This window comes from Haliotis asinina, chromosome 8 (genome assembly GCF_037392515.1).
Source record: "Haliotis asinina isolate JCU_RB_2024 chromosome 8, JCU_Hal_asi_v2, whole genome shotgun sequence".
Taxonomy (NCBI): domain Eukaryota; kingdom Metazoa; phylum Mollusca; class Gastropoda; order Lepetellida; family Haliotidae; genus Haliotis; species Haliotis asinina.
This window is the reverse complement of record NC_090287.1, coordinates 66719393-66744626: the sequence shown is the minus strand read 5'-3', so window position 1 is coordinate 66744626 and position 25234 is coordinate 66719393. Positions and strand designations below refer to the sequence as shown.

At 40.2% G+C, this 25234-nt stretch overlaps 1 protein-coding gene across 1 annotated transcript in view; it reads right to left on the bottom strand.

The window, feature by feature from the left end:
- The window catches only part of LOC137295359 (uncharacterized), a 76475-nt gene that overhangs the window by 14329 nt on the left and 36912 nt on the right, over nucleotides 1-25234 (bottom strand). Inside the window, exons 20-36 of the mRNA XM_067826673.1 lie at nucleotides 21595-21815; nucleotides 21150-21255; nucleotides 19093-19209; nucleotides 16866-16998; nucleotides 16480-16654; nucleotides 14908-15184; nucleotides 14605-14800; nucleotides 13529-13743; nucleotides 13075-13307; nucleotides 10569-10722; nucleotides 10057-10235; nucleotides 9813-9947; nucleotides 9528-9696; nucleotides 8868-9021; nucleotides 8698-8785; nucleotides 3795-3968; nucleotides 3490-3637 (exon numbers count right to left, since the gene is read on the bottom strand). Coding sequence (XP_067682774.1) covers nucleotides 3490-3637; nucleotides 3795-3968; nucleotides 8698-8785; nucleotides 8868-9021; nucleotides 9528-9696; nucleotides 9813-9947; nucleotides 10057-10235; nucleotides 10569-10722; nucleotides 13075-13307; nucleotides 13529-13743; nucleotides 14605-14800; nucleotides 14908-15184; nucleotides 16480-16654; nucleotides 16866-16998; nucleotides 19093-19209; nucleotides 21150-21255; nucleotides 21595-21815 — 2874 coding nt within the window. The remainder of the gene's footprint in view (nucleotides 1-3489; nucleotides 3638-3794; nucleotides 3969-8697; nucleotides 8786-8867; nucleotides 9022-9527; nucleotides 9697-9812; nucleotides 9948-10056; nucleotides 10236-10568; nucleotides 10723-13074; nucleotides 13308-13528; nucleotides 13744-14604; nucleotides 14801-14907; nucleotides 15185-16479; nucleotides 16655-16865; nucleotides 16999-19092; nucleotides 19210-21149; nucleotides 21256-21594; nucleotides 21816-25234) is intronic.

Below are 25234 nucleotides of genomic sequence, written 5' to 3'. Positions count from 1 at the left end.
GATTTCCGACGTGTCTCTCACTATGAAGGGCAAGTACTAAAGTTGGTGAAAATAGTTATGGAGTCCATCCGTCGTAACAGAGTAATTCTCACCAACGTGTGAACTGTCACACAGATTACACAACACATCAATGCTAGTATTACTGATATCGTTCAACTCTACTTTGACTAATTTCAGTTCTAACAACTTAGCCACCATCCACGCCCCTTTCAGTTGTCTTTTTTTCATTTTAACACATTTTCATTATTATCTCATGTAGCATTCAGGTCTTCAGTGACATGTTGTGTTCTTGTTCATAAAAGTGCCCCTTTGAGAGCCTATTTTGAAATGCTAGTGTGGTGATAAATGTCTGGACGGTAGGTACGTCGATGCACTGGCAAACTGTAGCTCAAGTAGGGTTGCGCAGCGAAGAGAATATGACCAGTCTTCATATATGCGAGCGAAGCGAGCAAAGGTTGGCAACACACTTCCCTTGCTTCGGTTCAAAAAGTATTTTTCGTGTCAACATAAAATATCACCACCATCAAAGGTACACTCCAAATTCCTCACTAGGTTGTGATCTCAGACTTCAAACTCCATATTTAACAATTACTCACGTGAAATATGTTTTATTCAACATTTTAATTGCCACTCGTGGTACATCAGACCGTTCTTCCCCTCCATTACCCCTGCCAGCTTCCGGCTCAAAGCAGTGAAGGGACAAGTTATTATTCCGTATGAAATACATAAAGAGTTACCTCCCATGCTTCGTACGCCTACTACGCCAGAAGTGTGTTTATTGTAGAATAAATGTTACAAAAGATCTAACAACAACGCCGACACTTGAGACAAATACATTCCAACAGAATCATGATAAAATTAGGCAATATGGTATATCTTAATAATTTCTGCATATTCTTGTTCCTTCACTCCGTTGAGCCGCAAGCTGGCAGGGGTAATGGAGGCGAAGAACGAACTGAATACCACGAGTGGCGTTTAAAATGTTGAATAAAACATATTTCACGTGAGTAATTATTAAATATGCGTTTGGAAATCGAAGAGCACAACCTAGTGAGGAAATGGGAGTGTACCTTTGATGGTGGCGATATTTTATGTTGACACGAAAAATACTTTTTGAACCGAAGCGAGGGAAGTGTGTTGCCAACCTTTGCTCGCTTCGCTCGCATATATGAAGACTGGTCATTTTCTCTACGCTGCGCAACCCCACTTGAGCTACAGTTTGCCTGTGGTCGATGGGAATAAACCAGGTGAAATTATTCACCAAGTCTGTTGGTCATTTGTGGAGAAGTTTTCTGAGGAGACATTTCATATTGTGTACATGCAGTGTCGGGAAAAGAGTAGCTATTCAGCCAACTCCTTTCCCTGTATGAAATCAGCTCTTCTTAAATGTGAAACCGATGGCTTTGTTTTTGTTGCCTGTGACCAGTCACTGCCCACTTGTAATTGCCTAAAATGATCAATTGAACTTCTTTTGAATAGGACCATATACAGTCTCAAAAGAGTGTCCTTTTGGATAATGCCAATGAATCTGATTATATGACTGAATTTTCAGTCCCTGTAGCCAGCAATGTGATTAGATTTTATGCAGGAAAAGCATGCTAAATATGCGGACCTCTCCAAAGTCCATTGTCGTCAGGTTTTGTGAAAATACTTTATTCACCCGAATTTGTTGTACATCATCTGCTGTGGTATATAGAACAATAAATAGTACATGTAGCATTATGAGAATCAAAACACAACATAGTCTTGCACAAGGGGACTATGACATGACACACTTAACAAGTACTGCATTCAGCAGCGTCAACAATGATAACAGGTATAACACATGTACAGTTGGGTAAGAGTGTATTTTGGTAAGTGATGTATAATTTAAACATTAAAGAATACAAATGAGCACTCAAAACAAAATGTGAGGTTCACGAATCAGAATAAAACCGATAAAAAGTTAGTGTAAATTTACTGGTTTAAAATAGTGATACTGGTTGGAATAAATGATACTGATGCCCTGTTAGCTCTGAAAAGTGGAGTTTGGAAGCGGAAGGTAAGAGTATATATTCTTTATGAAGAAAATTGCTTAGAGCTTCCAATTTTGGAAGCTGATTTTTCAACATACCGTGTGCCTAGAGGAGTTAGATTTTCAAAGGAGACACTTGATAATTTTCTGGCTTGATTAATGATTTTGGATAATTTGTTTTTATTTTGCAGTGTTAGAGGCCCAAACCAGCTTTGTATGCTAAGACAAGGAATGCTTTGAGTAAAAGTTTTGTAATATAAAAGAAATGTGAAAAATCTGAGGAGTTGAGGTTCCATAAGAAGTAAAGCCTTTGTAGGCATTCTGTAAGATTCTGTAGATTTTGTAAGTGTTCTCAGTAAAATTGAACTTGTCATCTATGATGGGGCAGAGATATTTGTATTCTGGGACCAATTTATTTTCTATTGCTTGTTGGTAATGTGAATCATCGTTGCTACTTACTAATCCCACAAATGCAGCATCTTCGGTAAATTTTACAGTTTGGGTTGGATTCACACCACTTCTGTAGTCATTAATATACAATGTAAATAGGATTGGGGAAAGTACACATCCTTGTGGGGCACCTGAGTTTTAGACACATGTTTTTGAGTGTGTCAAATTGACTTGCACATACAGCAGATGATGGTTAAAAAGTCCTTGATCCAGAGAGGATTAACATTCACATCACACAGTTTCTCATTAATGGGGTTATTCAGATCAGGAATTGGATTCAGAGCATCATGGATAGGTCCTTTTTAGTTCACGAAGGGGTCATACAGATCACAAATGGGTTCAAATATCACGGATAGGTCCTTTTTAGTTCACGAAGGGTCATACAGATCACAAATGGGTTCAAATATCACGGATAGGTCCTTTTTAGTTCACGAAGGGGTCATACAGATCACAAATGGGTTCAAATATCACGGATAGGTCCTTTTTAGTTCACGAAGGGGTCATACAGATCACAAATGGGTTCAAATATCACGGATAGGTCCTTTTTAGTTCACGAAGGGGTCATACAGATCACAAATGGGTTCAAATATCACGGATAGGTTCATGGATGGGCCATATCCTAGATGAGTCAAAACACGAATGGGATCACGGATTGGTATGTAGAGAATATTAACGGATGTCCCTTGTAATATCATATTTTTGAAACAAGTGAATAGTTTGTTATGTAATGAGAGTAAGCAAGTTAGATTCTAGTACCTTCATGAGTTTCATAAAAACAGTACTATACTGGACATGGTTCGACTGAAGCACAATTCACTTGTCAGTGAATTTTAATCAGGAAAGTAGTTGGTAATATTGTTGCCCTATGTCATCATCATAGTCAATCGCTGGATTAGACATTGATGTCACACAAATGTTTGATACCAGTTGTTTCACAAGGGTTTCTCATCCACAGCTGTGTAAGAAATAGGTATTAAATTCTATCAAATCACATGTCTGTTGGAAAGTACTAGCAAGTTGCCTACCTCCTGGGGATGTGCTGATGAAGACTCTGTATTTGAGGTGGCCACTCTGCCCCTGGGGGAACTTGTCGGCCCATCTGACACATATGCTGACATTGGAGGACTGATAATCAATGTCTTTACTGTCTGATAGTGCCTTGAGCTCCTTTATCTAAAGGTAATATCCAAAATATGTCACAATGTTCAGCGACTATAGGCTATAGCAAGATATGATTGACATTGTAAGCTGAAATGAAGTGAACTATATATGTGGATAAGCTCACAGTTTCCTGTAATGCCCATATTGTAAGATGAATAGTCAGTTTTACCGCATTTCCAATCCTGTCTGTCACGGTAGGCCTGTTATTGTCAACAAAGATGCCATCTGACTTAAAGATGCTGTAAGTGTTGTCGTTGTACCAGGCCCGGACGAAAACGCTGTAAGTGAGGCCTGATGTCAATATTTTTCCTGTATCAATTAGAGAAACAGTTATTTGGAGATGCTTGGATTTGTCTCCCCAACGCTGAACATTTTGAATGACAAACTTACAAGAAAAAAATGTACACAGGTGTAATTGTTGCTGCAATTCCAAATTTGCATTCTGTCTGCAACAATTATTGAAGAACACTGATTGTGCAGACTGCAACCATTATGATTCATTTGCCAACATGCAATCAAAAACATTAGTACGTGTTTTGTACAAATTTGCGCATAATTGTGATTATTGTCCCATGCATGATCACTTTTCGTAAAGAAGGTATAAAACCTGTTTGTCGTGATGATTGAACAATCGCCTGACAAAAATCTCACGAGAAAATGACTAGATTGATGTTGGGGCAGGGAGAATGGGTCACAGAAATGTCAGAAATGGGTGCTTCCAACAGTCAAATTGCAAAGACATTGGGTTTCACAAGACAAACTGTAATTCAGCTGTTTAACTGTTTAAATGACAGGTCTGACATGTGAGTGGTTTCAGTATGACAGGTCTGACATGTGAGTGGTTTCAGTATGACAGGTCTGATATGTGAGTGGTTTCAGTATGACAGGTCTGACATGTGAGTGACCCAGCAAAGGAAGTCTTAGAATCGTGATGGGAATGGCCTTGACCTTCCAGCATCGTCTGCAGTGGTCATCACTACATTGCTGTTATGGTTACAGTGTCATTTAGGTGATAAAACACATGTATGGCAGTGTGCTTCAACATGCAATTTCTGTTTCATTAAAAGGTCTTGATAATTTGATCTTTTTGGAAGAAACACAAGCTGTGTACTTTCCTTTGCTCCTCAGTTTATCTTCAACTTTAGATTATCATTTTTTTAACATTAATACACACCGAATAACACTACCACATAACAACCTTTTAGTCCACAAATCACTCAGTGGCACATTAGTAGTTGTTTTTGATAATCTCGTCTTTATGTGAGTTGATTTCTGTTGAAATGCTATTGATGTTTATCTATGTTCAACTGTGTAAACAGAGACTTTAATCTGTACAGTAAGGCTCACGGTACCTCTGTCAATGGTAGGATTTGACATCATAACTGTAATCTGAGTTTGACTGCAGTAGTATCGTAAATGAGAAAGAAAAACTGTAATGTTGTTCTGTGGATCTGTCAAAGGCCTTTGCTAGTGTATATAGAAGTGGACAATCGTGCAAGCTATATTAACATGGTGTTAAAGGGAAAATGTGGTCAGTTATGAACTCCATATAACATGAGATGAAATCGTATGTCAAGAAAGTTTCTACACTATCTCGTGTTATCAATATTGGAACTGGGATAAAGCAAAAATCATGTCACCATTATTCTCATTCTTCCTGGAAGATTTAGGACAAGAGCATCAAGAAAACAACGATGGAATCATTCTTCACAACGTATATCTGTTTTTAATCCTTGTTAGTTGATGATATGGGTTTTCTATCACATTCTGCCAAGGGTTTGCAAAATCTCAGAAACACTTTGGAAGTATATGTTAAAAAGTGTGTTATAACTATCAATGTGAAGAAAACAAAGGTCATGATGTTTGAGAAACAAACAACATTATAACATCCATGGACTGTTGGTGATGAAAAGTTGGAGACTTCCATGTCAAGTTCTTCAAACGAATTCTGAAAGCCCACTCAAAATCAACAAATGCTAGCTGGGGTATATCCATCATATATCAACAGATCTGTCAGTGTTATAAAGTACTGGTGCAAGTTATAACGTTCAAATAATCATGTCTGGAAAATTTGTTATGATGTCGTGCTAGAGTCTTGTCTTAATTAAACATGGTTTTGGGTTTGTATGATTGTTTTCTGATTGTGTTGAGGCATGGGTTTGAACAACGTTTGATGGATGAATTTCTGCAGAGATGGAAAAGCGATAATGTCCACTGAACTTGCTTTAAATGTTAAACATGAATTCTTTTATGAACTGTGTTGTGTTCTGTCTGTTCAGTGGTACTGATGTCATCGGAATGACCACAGTTCAGAAACAGGCCTCAGTCCTACATACACTCAGCACAAGTATTAAGGGTCTGCTATAATATACAGATCTACAGAGAAGTTGAAGCAACTATGAGGGACCTGGTGACTTGTAACGATTGTATTGAGTTTCATTTTAACAATGATAGCAAAAGAAGTTGCATAAATGCAAAAGGTGCCCTTCATAAGGTAGTTTACACACAGCAGTCAAAACTCCTGGTAGAAGTACAGAGTCAGTATCTAGTGTAACCGGCCCTGCTGTTGATCCTTTCTGTGCAGTTTCACATCGTATTCCCTACCAGGTTCATTATGAAGGGTATGGAATCCCACTCCTCTGAGATTATGTGACCCCGGGTGTCTTCGGTAAACGTGTGCCCCAGATCATCCTATGAATATTCAGTTGGGGTAGCAAGAAGGCCAGTCCATTCTCCTAAAGCCCTGTTGGTGAATGAAGTCATTGACAACGTGTCTATGGAGTGATGGAGTATTGGCGGTCCTCGTGTGAATGGTACCACAATTGAAGCCACTATATCATCTCTGCAGTGCAGTGAGATCTCCTACAATAACGTGTAATTGTGTGCTTGCTGCAGCCCAGATAATTATGGACACACAACTGAATTGATTATGGGCCAGAATAGCAGCATCTATAAAACGTTCCTGATGTCATCTGTATATTTTTGTGAGGTTATGAAATATTAAACAGGCTTTCGTCAGTAAACAGCACTGATGACCATTGACGTTGATTCCAGTGCTGAATGCGTGTGCACCATAGTAAACATGCTTGGCATTTATGTGCTGTCAGAGATGGATGAACACCTAGATGTCGGGAACATAGATATCTGCCTGGAGAAGTCAAAAGAGGTCGCATTCTTTCAAGTGGATTTTTCCTGTCAGTGAGGCCTGTCAGCACGTGCTTGTCCCCCAATTTGCAAGTAACCATACCATGGATTTGGATTTACTTTGTTTTCATTATTTCCTGAGGTTTAGGTTACCTGTGTTAATGTCATAACTCTTGATAATGAGTCTAGCCTGTAACCACTGTTTGTCTTAATGTCAACTCTATGATTAAAGCATTTTTAATTTCTTCAATAATTGTCCGTTCAGTAATTGCACTAGTGTATTTAGAGATTACTCTTCTGTGTTGTATTCACTCTGGGTGCAGGCATGATGGTTTTGGGGCTTCACACTGAAAGCTTAGTTGCATTGATTTGAATGGCTTATATTGGATGATTTTACTTATAGTCAGAAAGTTGGGATATTATGTCATGTATCACCTGAGGCACTTTCTGCACACTTCATTTTTTGCATGCATTCTGACACCAGAAGTTCACAACCTGATACTGAAAACTGAACAAAGATTGATTTTTCTCTAGCCTGTGAATGTTGTAGAAAATGTGTTTATTTCAACAAAAACTGCATGTACATCATGCCATTGCAGAAAATCAGCGTCTCCGTGATGTGGGTGTGCTAGAGACTGGAAATTGCCTGAAATAAAAGACAGTTTAGTGTCCCTCCATCTCCATGGAGGCGTTTTTAACATAATGGGAACATGAGACATATTCCTTGGACTGTCCATCCACTCTTGATGTCACGTGTGCAAGGGTTCCAAATTTTCCTGACCCGTCTAATAAATCGATTCCAGACTGCCAGTTTGACAACTTGTACCATTCCTTACTTACGCCCAGTTAGTTCCAAGATGCATACGGAGGGGGCACACAGCAGCCTGCAAGACCTCCAGGTTTTCACCAGTGTCACCGACAGGCACATTTTGCCTGTTGCATACATGTAGTTTCTAAAGTATGGGAAACAAGCTTGGGATGGTGTCCTCTTCGCTGACGAGTAGAGATTTCATTTTGACTACTCTGATGGCAGGGCAAGTGTGTATAAATGGCTGCTGACATGTACATTGTTCAACGGTGACAGTTAGGCATGGGGAGAGCATGAATAACCATCATGTTATATTTTTCTTAGGTGTGTCAATTATACAACATGTCGACTGGGAGATGACTGCGATAAGACTGCTGTGCCCTTTATTCTGTAACCCGAATTTTGCATGGGCAGCATGCGATAGTGTTTTTGCAACAACTTATTATATATCATAGCATTCTGCAGCAGTAGTCTAATGACCAAGAATGTTTAAATTCCTTGTTATTAGCAGTTTTAACAAATTTTACATTAGAAATGGCACAGTCTCAATCAATCCAGAAGAACACTATTCCAATTTTAAAGTGTGTATGCCTGAAATTATATTTTTCTGCATGGCATTTGAGTGTCATGCACTTCCATTCGCATTCCTGGTTGGAAATAACACATGTTAAAGCCTATTAAGACACATGTTTGCTTTTGCAAGTGTTAATTTTTGTGTTGGTTTAACTTCTTTCAATTAATTGTAATTTATCTGAATCCTTTAAGACAGCTTTCCCCATTCTCCATGCAGTGTATCGGGAATCTGTCTGATTAATACGAATGAGTGTTGTTTTAAACCTATTTCATGTTTTATCTTTGCAACATGACAAGGTGCATGACGGCGAAGGTAACCAAGTTTCATTGAGTACATTTATTTAAAGAAAAGTGGCATTATATTACCCGACTCTGAAGAGATGTAAAACATATGACGAATTAACTTTCGTATAACTTATAGTATATTTTGAACTATGCATTTGGTGCATTAATGGCTGATTTACAGTTGTGATCTATTTCACTGGGTTTCTATATTAGATAAAGACACAATACCGTGAGTGAGTGGTACAACTGCAAACTGGGTGACTCCAGCATCGAACCAAACCCTCTCGCTGCCTCCGTTGAATATTCCCTTAGGTGATTCCTGATCACTCTTACCCACACTGTACTCATACCTGTGAGTGAAAAACAGTACATGACACAGAAGTCTTCTCATGAGGTTCTCAGTTTGTTACTTTGGTCTTCATGGATTCTCACCTGACAGGCTGGAGACCCTGACTTGTGGCCACCGCCCACGTAGCAGCAAGGAAGGTGTCACATGGGGAGAAGTCAGCGTCGTCATTGTTATTAGCAATTTCATCACCGTCCAAATTCCTCAGATCCAGGATATCCTTTACTGTTACAACCGCGTGTCGGCTACCTGCAGTTGACAATATAGAGACTAAAATCATTCTGTCTTGGGCATTGAAGTTGTAGCATGTTATTTAGCAGATGTCATTATGACCAGGCCAACGCATTCAAATGAAATACATAGTGATGACACCAGGGTTTTGTGAAATGCTGATTTCACCCCATTGGTGACAAGTGTTGAATATGAAACAGACAAGTCTGCTTCACTAGTCCCGTTTATTTTTAATCTCAGGTGGATAAACTCAAGTGGAACCCTGAGTGTTCTTTATGGACCAATCCATTGTATGTAAGTTCCTTTATAGCAGTGTCCAGTCTGCATATAGCAATGTATTGATATACTATTAAAATATATTGGATTAACAGGTGTATCAGTTCTGTTCTGTGAACAATATTTTGATACCAAAGCTTAGGATATGATATCAAAAACTGAAAAGTTCAACAATCAAACACAGTGCATTCTTCTCTGCTATCACATTTTATGCACTGGCATGTCATGTGATGATAAATTACCATTGTTCATAACTGTACATCCCTGACGACTACCACAGGTCTTGTCCAGGGCAGCACAGACACAGTGTCCCTCACAGTTGTACGACCTGCACCGCCTCACCAGCTGCAGCTCGCCTAACCTTCCAAGAACCAGCTCGGAATGGAGGGGGCTGCTCAACAGACCGACCTGGACACAATAATCACAGCTGAAGAGTTTATTACAACTGACTTGCTACACGTTGTACAATCACGGATGAAATCAACTGCCATGTATGTCAATGTAGAAAAGGTGTCGTCACTTACATGATTGACAGCCCATATTGTAACAAATACGGAAGTTCTCGATGATAGATCTTTTGTGTCAGCGGTGAATAACTGGACTATGCCCTCATCGTCTTTGTCAGGGCCGGTAGTGTTGTGGCGGAAGATCAAGGGGTGCTTGGTCTGACACAGAAACATACATCATGCTAATGTCATTGACAAAGGTACCGAAAACAGCAAATATTGGTGGTTTACCTACCACTTAAGGATGTGAAGGTAAACTCACGAGTAAGAAGTCGGAGGCAAAAGGTTCAGATCCAACTGTGACTTTGTAATGTTCTATACCAGAATGAAGATCTGCAAAACCTAGCCAGGCGAGATGGACACTTGTCGGTGACCACATCATATAACTAGATTGATGCCTTGATAACTGTGCAGCATGATCGGTCTCCACTGCCAAGGCACCTGTTAAGATACAACAATTTATCAATTCTGTTACCATGCTCCAAAGAGGATGGAGTGAACGGCTATAACAGATAGTGCTTTCAAGTCATTAAACAGTTTACTGTTTTGCAGATGTGTTAGCTGATAGCTTGCAGACATACAGTAATACACTTGCATAGGTTTCAACAGTTTAATACTTTTCAGGATCACACCTGTGGTTACATGTAAAGAACACTGACACTGATTGCCATAGACTCTCAGGTTCAAAAAGCGAATTAATTAATGAAGGTATAATGATACAGTTCCAGCTGCATGTTGATTGTCTAGTGTTCTTAATGGACAATATGTTAGCACCTGTTGTGGGTATTGATCCATCCAGCAGTATCTCCTCAGTGTCAGAGGTGGAACAGAGGCCTGCCATGTTACATGAAGATACCCTGATCTGATATCGACTACCATCGTGGAGGTTAAGTTTGGAAAACGTAAACTCCCTGACCAGCCCAGGAAGCTGAAATATACCACACATGTGGGTTCACAATATCAGCTGATCATGTGCCACAAACAATAACACTTGAACAATGGACTTCAAGACATGGATGACAACCGGTATTTTCCAAAAGCATACAGAAGAATAAATACTTCTGAAATTCCGTTCTCTGGCATCAGAATGCCAGTTGCAAAATATGAGAAGCTGCGGTGTGTAATTAGAATCAGGTTAGGTAGACCATAGGCAGAATTACAATTAGGCATTCCTTCAACTCGTTACTTTAGACCAATCTGCAAAATATAGTCCCTGTCCCGCTAGCCCATGGCTAGTAAAACTCTAGTCGGGTTAGTAAACCTCCACAGTCATTGGTCCAACTGGCTAGTGAAGCTTCATTGGGTCGTACTATAAACACATCACTCCCCTGTTAAGTAATCATAGGCTTTTAAAACCTGTGAAGGTCCCTGTTTAGAATAGGCCTTCAGCAACCTATACTTGCCATAAAAGGTGTCTAAGCTTGTCGTTAGAGGTGACTAATGTGATCGGGTGGTCATGCTTGCTGACTTGGTTGACACATGTCATCGGTTCCCAATTGCACAGATTGATGCTCATGTTGTTGGTCACCGGATTGTCTGGTCTAGAGTCTCTTATTTACAGACTGCCGCCATATGGCTGGAATATTGCTGAGTGCGGGGTAAAACTAGACTCACTCACAGGCTTTTAAAGGTCACATGCAATGTAAAACACAACTTAGCAGATTGTGATGCCTTTAGGCCAAAGACAATCATCCCAATTCAGCTTATAAAGCTGAAAAAAAACCCATGATGATAAAAAGCCCACGAAATTTCAGTTCAAACGAATCACTAATTTTACCCCAGTGCTTGGGGGGAAAAGTGGTTTCAACAGCTCATAACACATATGCATTGAACAGGTTTGCTGAGCTTGGAACTGAGTATGAGGTCGTGAGCAGTAGTCTAAGCTTGGTTTATATACACAAACAAGTAAATAATCTATTCATTACATGAGAAAAAACCATATTGATTGTGATAAACAAACTCTGTCATGGAGAAAACTCAAGGTCTGGTTTATTGACACTTATATGTCTGCCTGCCTGTATGCTGATGACAATATGCAATGCACAACTTCAATCACTGACCACATGCAGTTTGAAATTAACACCTATCGGGATTGTGAGCCATAAACAAAGAGCCGGCTAAGTGTATTGGCAAATGAACCAGTGGTCAGTGAAAAGGCATTGTAGTGTTGAGGGCACACCCAAAAAGCTCTGACTGGGTTCGGTATTGCGGTTACTTCGTTTCGAGAGAGGTAAACCCAAGTACAAAGTATTGCACTTTTGATTTGCGATAATACACTTATAATTTTGTCTATTTGTTTTTTCTTAAACAGCAATGCATTTTATATATCATGAATATGTGATAAGTGTGTTTTAATTATGTTTGATTTTTTGGTTGCATGTGACCTTTAAAGCATGCAAGATTAAGGCCTAATCATAATGTTCATCAAATGAACAGCTTAATGATAACTTTTTAAGTTATTTGAAAATAAGCAAAATATTTATGAAATTCAGATGTGTGTTTTGGTCTTTGGATTTTACCCTTTTATAATCTTTTGGACCTGTGAAGGTCCCATGGTAGAATAGGCCTTCAGCAACCCATGCTTGCCACAAAAGGCGACTGTGCTTGTCGTAAGAGGCGACGAACGGGATCGAGTGGTCAGGCTCACTGACATGGTTGACACATGTCATCGGTTCCCAATTGTGCAGATCGTTGCTCATGTTGTTCATCACTGGATTGCCTGGTCCAGACTCGATTATTTACAGACCGTCGCCATATAGCTGGAATATTGCTGAGTGCGGCATAAAACTAAACTCACTCACTCACTCACTCACACTATAGTCTTTTGCTTAGTCCCCCCCACACACATACACACCAAAGTGGATTTCTTTTATTCATCACAGATGGCAGAGTTTGAAACATTACATATGTGCAGCGCAATATCTTGGCACAAGTTCCGTCCATCAATAGTGTTATGATGTCTCTAAAATAAATCTACTGAGCATTGTATGCCAGAGATGGCCACACCAATGAATGTCATAGGACTCTAGTTATCAGTACTACAAGATGATCAATCATATTATTGCAGCGTTTGTTTCTCTAAACAAATTACAGGTTTTCGTTCTCTTTGCTTTCAGATTAGTAATTTAATAATCATTCCTTGAGGAACATTTTGTCCAAATAGCGAGTTAAAGTAATGTTTGGATAATTCTCCTCTTATGGCTAATGCTAACATATTGATAGTATGAACATCACTGGGCATTGCAACACTTTTCCCCATATGAACAAGCATGGTTCTTACCTCCATCAAGGACGAGTCAAACTCCCCTAACTGGTGAGAGGATATTGAGATGTACTGCTTCTCTATGAAAGACTCCTCATCCCTCACCTCCCAGCTGACCTTCAGAGTGGACCGACTGATCAGCGTCATGGCAACCAAGGATCCCAGTCCTCCATCAATGCTTGGCCTTTTTATTATCTCAGGTGCACTATTGTCAATGATGAAGCCATTCGATGTAGACTCCGAAAACAACCCTGAATAGGAAATTACAACTACCGCACCCTTCATTATCAATACATAATATGTCGTTCATATATGGTCAAAAATCACAAGATACAATTATAGCAGTGTTTTCCAACATAACACCAAGTGAAGAGAACATTTGTATTTCCTCCATATTTCTCATATGTACAAATAGTAAAACTTTCTGAGTTAAACGAAATGTGCATTCATTACAATTATGAATTCACTGTACCTGCCTTATCGTAGACTCTCACTGTACAAAACATCTCATGACCAGTTGTCAACTTTGTTGTGTTTGTTAGTGTGACTAATGCTACCTCTTCTAGAGCAGCATATCGGGGCTTGAGAATGTCGTCCCCCCCTGGCGTTGTCCCAATTCGCCATTCATAGAAGTCCACACCTGATTCTGTGTCCTGGAACCCATGCCACGTGCAGCCCAGGAATGTCCTAATGCATCATCAGACATACAGAAGTCAGGGTTAGATTTTGCAGTATGAGTTTTTCTGCATATATTACAGCGACCTGTACATAATTCTAAACTATCTGACAGCACAAACAAATGATTATTGATCAGCCCTATACCAATGTAGTTTGGTGCAAAGCCATCAATGAAGTAGCAAAGCTCGACTGCCCATTCCCACATGCCTCTCAAAGAGGACATGCCCTTTATACTAATTTCCAGAAGGTACTCATCATTTGACTTTTTCGTGAGATATTCAAGTCACTATGTAACTTTTTTGCAATTTTATCATATGTACTTTTCAGAACTTAGAAACGCAAAAGTGGAACAACTGTACATATCGTACAGAGCTTTACTGATATTCATACGATATTCTGCATACATGAGAAGTGAGTTCTGCGGCAGAGTGAACAAGTTTAGGGTTAGCTTGTGGCATTAGTCCAGCAATATCATGTCTGGTAACACACAAGACGAGCTTCATACATGGTACCCACGTGGGGAATCGAACCTCGGATTTTTGGTCTGACGAGCGAACGCTTCAACCACTACACTACCCACTGACACCAACTTTTCACAGATAAAGGGATCAATAATGCAAGGAGGTCACCATGATTTTCCATTTGAGGGCTCTGGGTGTATCCCCAATTAAATAATTAAGGAACTATTTGTTCCATATGTAGGCTAGTGACGTCATAAACTATAGAGGTAGCATGTTCGCATATTTCTTCATTGATGATTTGAAGTCAGGGTTTTTATCTGGAGACCTGTTACCGCAGGTCTGTATTTTGTGTGCCAGGGTTAGGGTTAAACCTTGACAGTAAAATCACTAAGCAGGAATATGAGTGAACCTGGAAGCCTGGTACTGGGTGTCTCGGTCTTGTGTGCCGTCCATGACTCTGCCAGGGACAGGAGGAGTTTGATCCAGGATAACACCATCAGATGTTGCACTGCTGCACAGTCCTGCCATGTTACAAGCTGTCACTGTCACGTAATACCTGACACCCTCTTCAAACGGGATGTGGTGTTGCAGATGGAACGCAGCATCTGTAATTGTGATAATGTCGTCTCTTACATTTCTGCCCACTTTGTTAGGATTATTTATGAATCTACATGAAACTTGCTCATGAAACAATACACCAACAGTTCCAAACCTTCCCTGTTTCCAGCCTGGTATTCTGCCATTATGTTCTCCCAGCCTGAGCAGGTTCCAACCTTGATACGGTAGTAAGCTATGCTAGAATGTGGGTCAGAGAAACCTTCCCAACGTGCACCCATTTCTTCAATACTTGTCACATAATCTCTGTCCTTCATTCCTGATGTTGTTAGTGGGTGTGTCCCATCAAACACATGGCCTGATGTGGGGGGGCTTGTGTCCACAACCATAGGGCGAGATATCACCATGGTGGAAAGTCCAGCTCCATTGAAGGCCTGTAAGAACAGTTCCTTAGTCAAAGGTATGTTCAGGCAATGTTTGCAGGAATAACTTCATCCAGTTTATTGTTGTTATTTACTCCTGCTTTGTAATTTTTGTTGTTGTCCAGTTTCAATTACATGTGCACTTTGGCCTATCGATGAACAAGCCAAATGGTAAGTCATATTGGCAGGTCATGCCTGTTAGTCGTCTCTCGCTGGTAGTTCAATGAACAACCATGTGAATGTGACACATATCAATACTTTAAGTGCAAGTTTCATAATCTTGAGCTTTTCCATATCGATCATCAACAAAGGCCAGTATCAAAGGCTTTTCACTTTCTAGAGGACGAGTTTATCTATGTGGACTTTTTAGTCTTGATGAACTGGTTTGTCTTGATGGATTGGTTTGTCTGGAGCATCACCAAAGTCATCAAGAGGAACCAGATTGACTTCAAAACCAGAAAACTACTCGACCCTGTCAACATGAAGATTTTTCCTGCTACCTACAGTGCCCTGAACTAGGGGGCAGTTCTATATGGGTCACCCTAATGTGGAGCAGTTCTATCCTAGTCACCCTTATGTTGAGCAGTTGTACACGAATCTCCCTAATGTGGAGCAGTTCTAGACAAGTCACTGTAATGTGGAGCAGTTCTATGCTAGCCACCCTTATGTTGAGCAGTTGTACACAAATCTCCCTAATGTGGAGCAGTTCTAGACAAGTCACTGTAATGTGGAGCAGTTCTATCCTAGTCACCCTTATGTTGAGCAGTTGTACACGAATCTCCCTAATGTGGAGCAGTTCTAGACAAGTCACTGTAATGTGGAGCAGTTCTATCCTAGTCACCCTTATGTTGAGCAGTTGTACACAAATCTCCCTAATGTGGAGCAGTTCTAGACAAGTCACTGTAATGTGGAGCAGTTCTATGCTAGTCACCCTTATGTTGAGCAGTTGTACACGAATCTCCCTAATGTGGAGCAGTTCTAGACAAGTCACTGTAATGTGGAGCAGTTCTATGCTAGGCACCCTTATGTGGAGCAGTTGTACACGAATCTCCCTAATGTGGAGCAGTTCTATACGAGTCAGTATAATGTGGAGCAGTTCTATACGGGTCACCTTAATGTGGAATGAAGTGATGCAGATCTTTACCATTTTGTGAAATTGTTAAGAATGGCATTGATCCAACATATGTCATTTCTTTTCTGAATATTAATTGCCTGACTTATGAAATCATGAAGATAGTGTACACACATTGATATTTTCCATCGGATGTGAATTATATGTGTATTTCTAAGTACACAGGATTGTTTACCTTAAGTGTTAAATAGATGGAGTGGCCATCTTTTAATTTTGACGAAAGATCAAAGCTGTGACAGGTTTCTTTTAATGTCTGTTTATGAATAAGATCCCCTTGTCCAGGGCTTGAGCCGAGTGTCAGTTCATACAGGGTGACGCCGCTGTGAGGGTCAACAAAGACTCCCTCCCAGCTGCAAAATGAAAGATGCTGAGGTAACAATACATACACAAACAGGAATCAGCAGCCACCATCAGTTCATTTACATATATAAAGTGAAGCACACAGATAAGGCCAAATATGTTCTGTATATGTGTACTATACAATGGTTGTTTGGTTTTTAATTGAGACTAAATACAAATAAATTTCCTTTCACTATTACCCTGAATATATATGTTTCTCACCACAGTGACACCGTAGGATGCATGATGTATCTGTCCTCCATCTGAATATTTCTGCCTGTTTTCAGAGGAGGGGAAGAGTCCACAATCACGGCAGATGACGTTATCTGTGTTGTGAAGTTCACAAAGTCGTTCGCTGTAAATAAAATAAACATTTGGACATGTGTAGCGGTGTGCAAGTAATACCTCCGCAGTGCTAGAGAATGATCTGGCACAGTTTCAAACTTTCTAGGAGTCATTTAGACTACATTTGAAAGCAAGCATTTGCCTATAGCTCACAATGTCACATGAAAACCAGAGCTTGTGTTTGAAGATCATGTTTGTAACCATTGCGGTTAAAACTTATAACACAATTCAAGAATTGCAGAAGTCACAAGCTGCTTGAGATCAACTAGAGATGAATAGGTTGCCAGGTGATCACAACAACTTGTTGACAACCTGAATGGTATTGACAGTACTATACACTGTGAAGGAAACAGGAGGTCACTACTGAAGTCAAGAAGTTCATACAAACTTGAAAACTCGATATGTATAATGTTATCTCTCTGGTCACCTTGATGTACAAACTTTACATTAGCTGTATAAATTTGGTTGGTTGTACAAGTGTGGCATTGGCTGTACAACTGTGGCATTGGGTGTACAAAAATTGCATTGATTGTACAAACTTTGCAATGGTTGTACAATCATGGCATGTCTCCCTTGTAACCAATGAACTTAAAATATCACACCTTCACTAAACCCATTCTGAAAGACATTCTACTGGTTCCTCTTCTCTTTGGGTCTGTGTTTGGCATATACCCTCACAGCATCCATAAGGAACTTAAAATTTCAATCCCAAATTGCAGGAGTCACTCATGGTAATTTCCGAATAACTGACGAAAGTCTCTGTATTGTCAGTAATAAAGAAGTCACCTATAGCCTGTCGGTTGGTAGCAGGAAGAATCTTGGCAGTCACAAGTTGTTGCAAAGTCCACATTCACCAAGATGTCCCTATAACTGGCCAAACTGGATAAGATTGTTTGATTTTCAATCTCAGATATTAGTTATACTTAAGGTATCAATTCTCTTGGTTGCAAATTGAATTTCGAACAAAAGGTCTTGGTCTCACTTAGCAGATTACCTTTATGGCTGAACCAAATGTTTCGTAGCATATAAAGAACTATACTTTCAAGATGATAGTGTGGGATGTCACTGTATGCATACATATTTATTTCTATCAAAGACAGATTATTATCAGAGTGCTAGTGAATCACCCATGTGATAGGTGTCAATTTGCTTTCATCCATTCTTGTGATACATTAATGTCCATGTCTGACGTAACATTCTGTTTATTCACTTGCACCATATATTCTTGTGTTGTGTTTTTTGTGCTGTGAACAACCTCAGATGCTTATGTTTGCTCTATCATCACTATTTGAATGTGATTCATAGCCATATGCTGGTGATATTTGACTCTATCATTATGGGAAGGCCATTTTATAGTTTGATTATTATCACTATTCAGGGGAGAGAACTTTCCTTGTCATAACTGTAAGCTGGAACCAGTTTTTCTTGGGATTACTTCATATACTTTCAGTTTTTACGATTGTCTTTCACAAATGAAAATAAAATGCAAAAGAAAGATATGGGTTTTGGTGATGCAGGCAGTGCCGTGCTGGCTAAGTTCATCATCTGCTCAAGAAATCTTGTCCTCCTTTACTAGTAGCCTAGTCAGTCAATGGAACATTCCCCAGGAAGTGCACGCGCACATAGCTCACCAACAGAGAAGGTGTTGGCATATGAAGGCTCCAGAACACTATAGTTGTATGCATTACCAAGTGTCAGAAGAGATTGCTCATGGTGGAGAACCCAGGCACACTACAGATTTGTGCCAAGACATTGGGGGATACCAAACTAAGGGCTCCAGGACCAATAATGATTCTGACAACGGTATAGACAGAGTATACACATTGGCCATGCTTTTCATGAATCTTGTCAACCACATTACTATCATACAGGACAGATAATTCAGTGATATTTTATTGGGTTTTTTTTCTAAACAAAGATGAGGTTTGTTGATTTGGACATGGTTATCCCTAATTCTTCATGTGAGGGTTCAACACTCTTAGTGGGTTGTCTCGTCCAATCAACACCAAACCAACTGAGATCACAAAAGGATGTGTGGCTTTGACTTTGTTATGAGTGTTGTGAGTATAATTAAACTCTGAAATTTTAAATAAATGTCATTTACCTCTGACTGTCGCATAAACTGCATGCCCATCTTGTAGTGTCAGGTCTGGAAGGGTTACACGATTGACCTGACCAACATTCTGGAATGATTGGATGTCCTCGCCCCCATTTACAGAACCTAGTGTGATGAAAGGAAGCAAACAGTGGAATACAGAGCCTGATACGAGTAGGTACTGTGAGATGTGGATGGAGAGTTGTGGGAATGACTCAGATACTACAAACGTACCTACACATGTCACCGCCGTAGTGTGTGGTATGTTACCAGCTGAATGTAGGTACACGTGTGACTGCCGTAGAGTGTGGTATGTTACCAGCTGAATGTAGGTACGCGTGTGACTGCCGTAGTGTGTGGTATGTTACCAGCTGAATGTAGGTACACGTGTGACTGCCGTAGTATGTGGTATGTTACCAGCTGAATGTAGGTACACGTGTCACTGCCGTAGTGTGTGGTATGTTACCAGCTGAATGTAGGTACACGTGTCACTACCGTAGTGTGTGGTATGTTACCAGCTGAATGTAGGTACACGTGTGACTGCCGTAGTATGTGGTATGTTACCAGCTGAATGTAGGTACGCGTGTGACTGCTGTAGTATGTGGTATGTTACCAGCTGAATGTAGGTACACGTGTGACTGCCGTAGTGTGTGGTATGTTACCAGCTGAATGTAGGTACACGTGTCACTGCCGTAGTGTGTGGTATGTTACCAGCTGAATGTAGGTACACGTGTCACTGCCATAGTGAGTGGTATGTTACCAGCTGAATGCAGGTACACGTGTGACTGCCGTAGTGTGTGGTATGTTACCAGCTGAATGTAGGTACACATGTCACTGCCGTAGTATGTGGTATGTTACCAGCTGAATGTAGGTACGCGTGTGACTGCCGTAGTATGTGGTATGTTACCAGCTGAATGTAGGTACAGGTGTCACTGCCGTAGTGTGTGGTATGTTACCTGCTGAATGTAGGTACACGTGTCACTGCCGTAGTGTGTGGTATGTTACCAGCTGAATGCAGGTACACGTGTGACTGCCGTAGAGTGTGGTATGTTACCAGCTGAATGTAGGTACGCGTGTGACTGCCGTAGTATGTGGTATGTTACCAGCTGAATGTAGGTACACGTGTCACTGCCGTAGTGTGTGGTATGTTACCAGCTGAATGTAGGTACACGTGTCACTGCCGTAGTGAGTGGTATGTTACCAGCTGAATGCAGGTACACGTGTCAGTGCCGTAGTGTGTGGTATGTTACCAGCTGAATGTAGGTACACATGTCACTGCCGTAGTATGTGGTATGTTACCAGCTGAATGTAGGTACAGGTGTCACTGCCGTAGTATGTGGTATGTTACCAGCTGAATGTAGGTACACGTGTCACTGCCGTAGTGTGTGGTATGTTACCAGCTGAATGTAGGTACACGTGTGACTGCCGTAGTGTGTGGTATGTTACCAGCTGAATGTAGGTACACGTGTCACTGCTGTAGTGTGTGGTATGTTACCAGCTGAATGTAGGTACATGTGTCACTGCTGTAGTGTGTGGTATGTTACCAGCTGAATGTGCGTGCATGTGTGACTGCTGAAGTGTGTTGTATGTTACCAGTCCTAGCACTGATGCAGCTACCATACTGATCCGTATAGCTATTTCCTGAAGAGAAATTCTGGAGATAATACCACATATACAAGATGCCATGCTAAAGAAAGTATTCTCTCGTGTTTGATGGTCTCTGAACAAACAGCACTATTATTCAGTGTTGTTGAATTAAGAATGGTTGTCATAGTTCTGTTTATAACTTTATATTTGCAGTGTTTTGATAAGTTGCTTCAACCCAGTTACATTAGTGATAACATTTTTTGTTTTCCAGTTTATATGTAGATTTCTTTAGCGGCGCTCATTTCTTCAGAGTTATTATTGCCATGCTATATCAGAAGTATCATAACAATAATAATTATCATAGTTCCCACTTTCATTTGAAATACCAACCTAGTTTTTACCCATGAGTCAGCAGTTTAACTTTTACCCACAAGTCAACGGTTTAGCTTTTACCCATGAGTGAACAGTGTAAAACCTACCTAATGCAAGTTCATAGTGTGAGATGCCGTGTTGATGAGGGATACTTCCAGATTCCTCAATGTCCATGAAGTCAGCCCAGGACACAATCACTTCACTGCGGCTTACCTGAAGAATGAAAAACATTATCTTCTAGTTTTGGGAATAGAGAAAAAGGATGGACATAATTAAAATTTATTGTGTTTAAGTAGAATTCAGGTAGGCAGGGAGTAGGGCTTCAGTGCTTCAGTACCCAGCTTACACTTGTGACACATCTGCATTGTTCTGCTAACACTGGGCATCCATCACTCATATCAATACAAATATAAGTGCTGTTTGATATGACTAAACATGCAATGGCTATATTGATTCTCATACTGGAGGAGAACACTTTTGTGAAAAGAATTACCAAATTTGTTGCTTATTGAATGCACAAAAGTATACTGTCTCAATTTCAACAACATTTACCTGAAAAATTCCCCCTTGTAAATGTCCAATGGTGATTGTTCCTGGAGATGGGGGAGTGAGATCCACCGTTACGCCATCGCTACAGGCATTCACTTCAGGCAGTGTCTTGTTCCACTTTTCATATTGTGTATCAGTTACATCAGCATGTAGACAGATGTAGAATCTCTTGCCATGTCTTAATTTCTCTGTTCCATCGAACTTCACATTAACATACTCCACGTCTGTAACATAAGCACATAGCAATTTTCAGATTTTCAATTCCAGCATTACAGCATTTGTTTCAATGAGAGTTTGTTACATTTGATATTGTTACATACTGAGTTAGGTTTTCAAGGAAATGCTAGTCACATGTACATATGTTAAAGTACTATTAAAAATAAAAGTGATTGATATTTGAGCTCAATAAACATTCATCATCATGTGAGAACATATTGTCATTGTGTGCAGGCCGTGGTTGGAAGAACATATTGTCATTGTGTGCAGGCCGGGGTTGGAAGTACATATTGTCATTGTGTGCAGGCCGGGGTTGGAAGTACATATTGTCATTGTGTGCAGGCCGGGGTTGGAAGTACATATTGTCATTGTGTACAGGCCGGGGTTGGAAGTACATATTGCCTCTCCATCATTAGGTATAGTCGCTCATTTGTATCATGTTTCCTTGGAATTTGTACTGACACTCTCACATGTGTTTTAATACATTTTGAGTGATGTACTTGTAACGTTGTTAGTTTCAGAATACAAGTTATAATTATCTCATATTTTGTTGCTGTTGGTTTCATGTGATTTCTAGTTACCTTTTCATTTCAACTTGGGAACCGACATTTAACAGAAATTTAGGGGCTCGTTCGCGATTTAACCATACACATACTTCCCTGTTGCTAGGTGTTCTGATTATCAAAGGTTGGACTTGTGATGGCTTAAAGTCTAACATTTATGTTGGCTGAGAAAAAGGATGGTACTACTTTTGTTGAGTTTGCTTGGGAGAAGGAACCTTTAAAATTTATGTAATTATTGGCACTCATCAAAAGTCAACGACCTGTGAAGGTCCCGGGGTAGAATAGGCCTTCAGCAACCCATGCTTGCCATAAAAGGTGACTATGCTTGTCGTAAGAGGCGACTAACGGGATCGGGTGGTCAGACTAGCTGACTTGGTTGACACATGTCATCGGTTCCCAATTGCGCAGATCGATGCTCATGTTGTTGATCACTGGATTGTCTGGTCCAGACTCGATTATTTACAGACCGTCGCCATATAGCTGGAATATTGCTAAGTGCGACGTAAAACTAAACTCACTCACTCACTCACTCACTCAAAAGTTAACAGGGACTTTGACAGTTTGAGGCAGCTGGTTTTGCGTGAGGACTTTAAAGTAGTGTATCTTCAGGAACATTTGGACTGGATGTCGATGATGAAAACCTGATCAGTTGCACCATGCTGCAACTTTATTTGATGATTACCTGCCCATGGGGTTTTCAGGCATGACTCCACAGGATTATAAACCAAGAAAGGATAGTTCAATCCATCCTAGTTCTTTTCTCAAATATTTGAAGAAGAGAAACATTGATTTCTAACCCAGCTGGTCAACTGGTAGATATGGCCAATAAGAATTCATGCGAAAATTCATTATTAATTATTACCACTGCAAGTGATGTATTAGGAATCAGATACTAGGAAAATATAAATATGGAATGTGACATCAGACTCTTTGTTGAGTTAATTCCCTCACAACCAGACCAGCACACCAGTTAAAAGTTTTGCTAGAACCCTTTCTGGAACCCAAGAAGCGTATCTTAACAGTGGAAAGTGATGCCTTTGTGAATGTCCTGTCACAACATTCCTGTGGTTGGAGTTCAGTCCCGTACTGATGGATGGTATTTGCAGACCTTATGAGGAGTCATCAGGTAAGTTTGGGGTTTTTAGAGGGTTTATGTAATTTTTCAAGAGCCCCTAGTAGTATAGGGAATGACAGTTCTGGACCACTTTCAAGAAATGTCTCTACAAAGCCTTATTTACTAAATAAGGCTTTGGTTGGGTCATTAGCTCTTGCTACTATTACCCCTACTACAAAAAAGTTGGCGGTAATTACTGTGCCTTGGTAGGAGGTAATACTGTGCCGTACGGTACGATCAATAATTCTTCTCTTACAAACCCCCTACCCGGCCCATCCCTCAAGTAGTATAAGTTAGGTTCGTCGGCTTTCATATCCACTTTATCTATGTTGTAAGTTTTGACTGACCATATAGGATCGGTGGCCCGCTTACGGCTATCGCCCTCGTGTTCCCCTATGTCATGTTTATATCGATGAAACAATTTAACGTGAACCGCCTACGATCTCTTTGGTGTTCATAATAAAGGCTTGCTGGGCTTTTTGTATTCCCTGTTCTATGTACTTTTTTTTCTCGTCCTCGCTGATAGCAGACTTACGAGACTTGGATCGAATATCTTGTTTCATTTCGTTATATTTTTTGAGTTCAGATAGGATTGAACGAAACTCCTCTTCTGATATCTTACTGTCAGAGAGTGCCGTGGAAATACGCTCACTCACTGTGTTCAGCTTTGCTTCGGCCAGAACCCTGATCTCATCGTGTTTCAATGCCTTACGATGCAGTCTGCGTGATACCAACTTAAGCGTCAACCCTAACACCCCCGCTATCCCAGCTGTTATTTCAAAACCTAGCACTATAGGTGCAGCCACGATGGTGGTTAACAAACCAACGCCTGCCGCCCCTAGTCCCATGCTGGTTGTCATAAGGGTAGTGTCAGCCCCGTCTACGATATTGAAAGCTCTATTGTACTTCTTACATAGAGCTTTACGCGTGTCACGGTCTTGTTCTAATTGGCGTTTCACATCACATAACTGCCTCAAGCGGAACCCATCTACGGTTTCCAATGTCTTCGCTACTTCCTCTGCTACTGGGTACAGACCCATCCTATAATATATATTTTGAAAGATATTTTAATTGGGGTTTAGTTAAAAATCTGTCAATGAATTTAAAGCCTATAATTTCTAGACTGTTAGTCAGGGTAATAGGTGAGAGGCTAATAGAATTTGTTGGTACAAAATGAACCCCAAGGAGGCTTATTAAGTGGTTTATAGGACCCCCGTGGGTATCCTGTTGTATAACAATACGGCAATATTTGCCTTTGTGTATGCTAAACCAGTTTATTACCACCCCGGGTAAAATTTGGTGTGTTATTGGGGGGTCTCCATTGTCTGAATAATCAAAGAAGACTTCTATGATGAGTGTGAAAGGGGGGGATATTATTTCAGGATTACTAAATGTTAATTTTATTTTTTCAAATAGAGTCGATAACCCATTTTTATAAGTTGTTTTTAATCCACTCTCCGGAATGAAATCCCCGGGCCAGATACCGTTGTTCCTAATCTTAGAGATATACCCCGATTCAGTTAATGTGATATAAGGTGAGGTGAGTGTTATGTTGATCAGCCATTTAGGCTCTTTAAAATCTAATAACAACACCCGTCTGTACACGTTGTCTTCGAATTGTAAGATGTATAATTCACCTTCCTCACCAGGCTGATCGAAGCCCTCCGTATCTCCTAGGTCGTTAAGTGTAGTGTTGGGATGATGACTGGTCATTATTATACTATTACGATATAATTTCCAACTGGTTTTC